We start from the raw sequence: 4,446 nt of genomic DNA on the forward strand, positions 1-4,446 counted from the left end.
CAGTACCTACCTGCCTGTAGACCGATGGCCTGCCACGAGCTAATCGAATAGAGTAGCCCATGAAGCGGCGACAGCGGGTTTTCTCTCTCAATATCTGTGTGGTCCTTAACCATATTTCTGACGCCATATAACCGTAAATAAAATGTGCTGAGTGCGTCGTTAAATAAAGAAAGAAAGAAATGTTTTATTTAACGACGCACTAAACACATTTTATTTACGGCTATATGGCGTCAGACATGGTTAAGGACCACACAGATTTTGAGAGGAAACCCGCTGTCGCCACTATATGGGCTACTCTTCCGATTAGCAGCAAGGGATCTTTTATTTGCGCTTCCCACAGGCAGGATAGCACAAACCATGGCTGACTTACGCGTCACAGACACATGATTGCCAGGTCACAGTGTAATCAATTTCCACCGTGCTGGGTTTTTATTTTTTTATTGTACGTATGACACTGACGACCTGGTCATCACCTAGGAGCAGCCAGTCGTATGTCTTGAAATTGTTAACACACGTACGTGTGTAAACAATTATGTGTTATCAAAAATAGCGCATGGTGTTCTCACAAACGGGTGTGTAAGCAAAATATTTCCATTTGATTTTAGTTTGCTACCGGGAATCGAATCAGGATCAGTTCGAAGCGTTCGTGCAGGAGGTGGAAGACGGGGGTCAGATGACTGAAGCGAAAGAAAGAAATGTTTAAGAAACTGGAGGAGACGCCAAAAGAGCCCAAACGTATAACACAGGTAAGGGATAATATTATAGTGTACCTAAGTTAAATAAATGAACTGGCGGGGTGTAACTCAGTTGTAGAGCGCTCGTCTGGTGTGCTGTGGCTCGCGGTAGAGATCGCCGTCCAGAAGGTCGGGCACGACTGCGATTTATACTCTCCTGTTTATGGTAACATGGTAAGATCGTTTACATATTTTATGAAAGAGTAACCTGTGTGGCAGCTCTCTGTAGATTGGATTTCCGACTGTTAGAACTCGTGACAAGGACTTAGAGCTGGCATCGCATTCCATGCTTGGTATAGAGCCTCTACATCCATTTCTCAATTCCCCAGTTTCATTATTATTTATGTCTCTCTCTCTCTCTCTCTCTCTCTCTCTCTCTCTCTCTCTCTCTCTCTCTCTCTCTCTCTCTCTCTCTCTCTCTCTCTCTCTCTCTCTCTCTCTCTCTCTCTCTCTCTCTCTCTCTTTCTCTCATGACACGTTCATAAAGGTTTGATTTCATTCTGCATTTTTAGCGCTACGTCCGTGAGCCGTGGTGGGACCGGGGTTTGGATGTTACTGTTAGCCGGGACGATCAATATACATACGACAAGGACACCGACAGGTGGTCGTTAGTCCCATGCCTACCTGTATGTAAGTATATCTCTGTTGGTTTATCACGGGTGCTCGACCAAATCAATTCATATTGCCAGCTATGCTCGTATTCTACAATAAAAAGCATACAAGCAGCGTATAAACACGCCGACACATTTTATATTTAATCTCCCTGCAAGAATGAGTGTCACATCGCTTAAACTGTTTTACTTTCCACAGAAAATCGCAGCTCTAATGGGGGTTCTGTTTGTGTGGGGGTTTTGTTTGTTTTGGGGGAGGGGGTTGTTGTTGGGTTTTGAGGGGGGGGGGGGGGGGGGGTCTTCTTTTTTAGTAACCTGAATTGGTTTTAACCTCTAATGTATAGTACATAACAACTGTATACTAAATACTATTGATTTATTGGTTATATAGATAAGAGTATTTGCATAAATAATCAATGTCATATATTACTACTAATCAGAGCCGCAGCTGTTTTTACTTCATAAATATTTGACGGTACCAAATGACCGCATCGGGAACCAAAAAGGTTCTTTTGTTTAGGTCAGGTCAGGTCAGGTCAGGTCATAGGGTTTTACGTGCACATTCAGAACAAGCTGTTGTAGCGCACGCCCGTCGTGGGCACAAGAGCCGGCCTTGGCCTTTTAGACATACAGGGTAGTATATACCACGGCCTTTGGTATACCAGTCGTGGAGCAGCAATGGTTGGAAAAACAAATAACCCAATGGGCCCACCGATGGGAATAGATCCTAGACTGACCGTGCATCAGGCGAGCGCTTTACCACTGGGCTACGTCCCGCCCCACATAGCGAACAAATTCAATTCGTTTGCGATTGTTGGCGTGTTGTAACTGTAGCTTACCGCAGAACAGGTTAACTTGTTTTCCATTTGACTCTCTGTTTTTCCCCTGCGCTGACTAGCTGAACGCACGCCAGGTGTCTCTCCTGAAATGACCATAAGGCAGACCCAGAGACCCCTTGTCCGAGCGATAGGAACTCTTCTTTAAGTAGCAACACATCTAAAATACGATTAAGTACCGAGCGGTCCAGTGATCTTTCTATCGGATTCTTGTAGTATTGACACATTTCAAGATTGATGCCGTTAATTGGAAATGGTTTTGTAAAACAGACGCGTTCATTCTTTGGCCCTGTCGATCGATGACCTTAGCCTCCTGTGAATGGGAACTGTAATGGAATAGTGAAATAGCTCCGACGAGAAAGAGATGTTTACCGGGGCCCAATGGAGAAAAGAGATATTTGCCGCGATCCAAGCTAATAAAAATGTTGTATGGAGTCTAGACTGTGGGTGGGCAAAAACACTAGGACCCGCAGGGCATATCCCCCTATCTGACCTCAGTAATCGGTCCACCCTTAAACCTTGACACTGAGGACACATTGCTAGCAGTAGAGCGCTCACTGAGGGGCGATAGGTGGTATGACTGACACACAAGTATCAATGGACTGGTATTCCAAATACAGTGATAGGGTTTTTGAGGATAATGGAAACGTATATCGGGTTTCCTCTCTAAAATTAAAAGTCAGAATTACCATATCCTGACATCCAGTAGACGATGATTAATATAACAATGCGCTCTAGTGGTATCGTTAAGATAAATAACCTTTTAAAAACACTTTATATCATCAAAAGGATTGCCACAGCTATAATAAAGATTATCATAATTATATATGTTTTGTGGTTTCATTGGTGTTTGTGTGTGTGTGGGCTTGCGTGCGTGTGTATATGTGTGTGTTTGTGTGCGTGTGTTTGCGTATGTGTGTGTGTGTGTTTGTGTGTGTGTGTCTGTGTGTGTGTGTCTGTGTGTGTGTCCGTGTATGTATGTGTGTGTGTGTGTTTGCGTGCGTGTGTGTGTGTATGTGTATGTTTATGTCTATGTTTAGGAGTATGTGTGTTTGTGTGCGCGCTGGCGTCCGTGCGTGTGAGTCTGTGTATTTTAATGGTAATATATAATTATGTCTTCTTTTTTTACAGCAATTACTTCGCCTTTAGTCGACTCTAGAGACATCGATGCGAGAAGTTTCTTCAACTCAAAAAACAAGAAAAAGAAACCATGCTGCTGTATTATGTAACTTTCACCAAGTGATGTCACTTTGTGAACTTTAATATGCTGACACGCCGTTTTCTGTGCGACTAGAATGACGTGACTAGAATGAAGTGACAAGAATGAAGTTATAATGAAGTTACAAGAATGAAGTTAGAATGAAGTGACTAGAATGAACTTAGAATGAAGTGACTAGAATGAACTTAGAATGAAGTGACTAGAATGAAGTGACATAAATGAATCTCCTCATTGTGGAGTGTCCAAACTTTGACTTCAGAACACTGAGCTCACGAGTTCGTATCCAACACGTAGCTTGTCGTTCATGCGATGATAAACACTAAAACTGTTTTACACACTTTATGAATGGCGTATATATTATTTTATTTTATTATTACTTTGTTTTCTCACTGGAAATATTGAATGTTTAAATTTGCTCACATTGCGTAGAATATGTTTATTTTACGCCATGTTCCATGGATATGGTCGGAGTGAAATAAAGAATCATTATGAATGAAATAAAGAATCATTATGAATGAAAAGATATTGCTGACTCATGGTTCCAATACTAATTCTAATACTGATTGCGTTATGGGTGGTCCTTAAAGGTGTAGACACTCATTTTAACCCGTAAAATATTGACATTAAGTTTACTTAATTTACAAACTTGTAACTCATTTAAAGTTACAATAGAGTTAAAAAAGGAGTTTGTGACGATATTCCGGAAAATATCCTAAAAATAGACTTGAACTCAAATCAATAATCTTCTTCTTAGAAGCACGTGCGTTTTTTTAAAATATGAAAAATGTTGAGGGTGTTTTGGTATTAGAAACACCAGGATGACCAGAAACACTTCGGTTGTACGGAAATGGATAATCTAAAGAATAAAATATAAGTAATGTTTGATTTCAGTGATTATAAACGGCTCTAATATTGAAAAATATGCTGTAGTGTTTAAAAACTAGGGACTGTCCCTTTAATTATATGGCCGACGCCATATAACTGTAATACTCATATAAACACAAGTAAAATGAATCGAGTGGGTCGTTAAATAAAACATTCATTTC

The 4,446-nt window shown here is 40.9% G+C and overlaps 1 protein-coding gene across 2 annotated transcripts in view; it reads left to right on the forward strand.

Annotated features, from left to right (window-relative positions):
• Positions 1-4,238, forward strand: part of LOC121382130 — a 16,530-nt gene extending 12,292 nt beyond the window's left edge. The window contains exons 9-11 of one of the 2 annotated variants that reach the window (XR_005959123.1): positions 606-746; positions 1,247-1,364; positions 3,313-4,238. Coding sequence is in view for 1 of the 2 variants with exons in the window: in XM_041511644.1 (XP_041367578.1) it covers positions 606-703 (98 nt within the window). In the remaining variant the exon portion in view is untranslated. Of the gene's footprint in view, positions 1-605; positions 747-1,246; positions 1,606-3,312 lie in introns of those variants that run through there. The other variant, XM_041511644.1, reaches the window with a different exon arrangement.
• Positions 4,239-4,446: the final 208 nt, after the last annotated feature.

Source organism: Gigantopelta aegis, chromosome 2 (assembly GCF_016097555.1).
Source record: "Gigantopelta aegis isolate Gae_Host chromosome 2, Gae_host_genome, whole genome shotgun sequence".
NCBI lineage: Eukaryota > Metazoa > Mollusca > Gastropoda > Neomphalida > Peltospiridae > Gigantopelta > Gigantopelta aegis.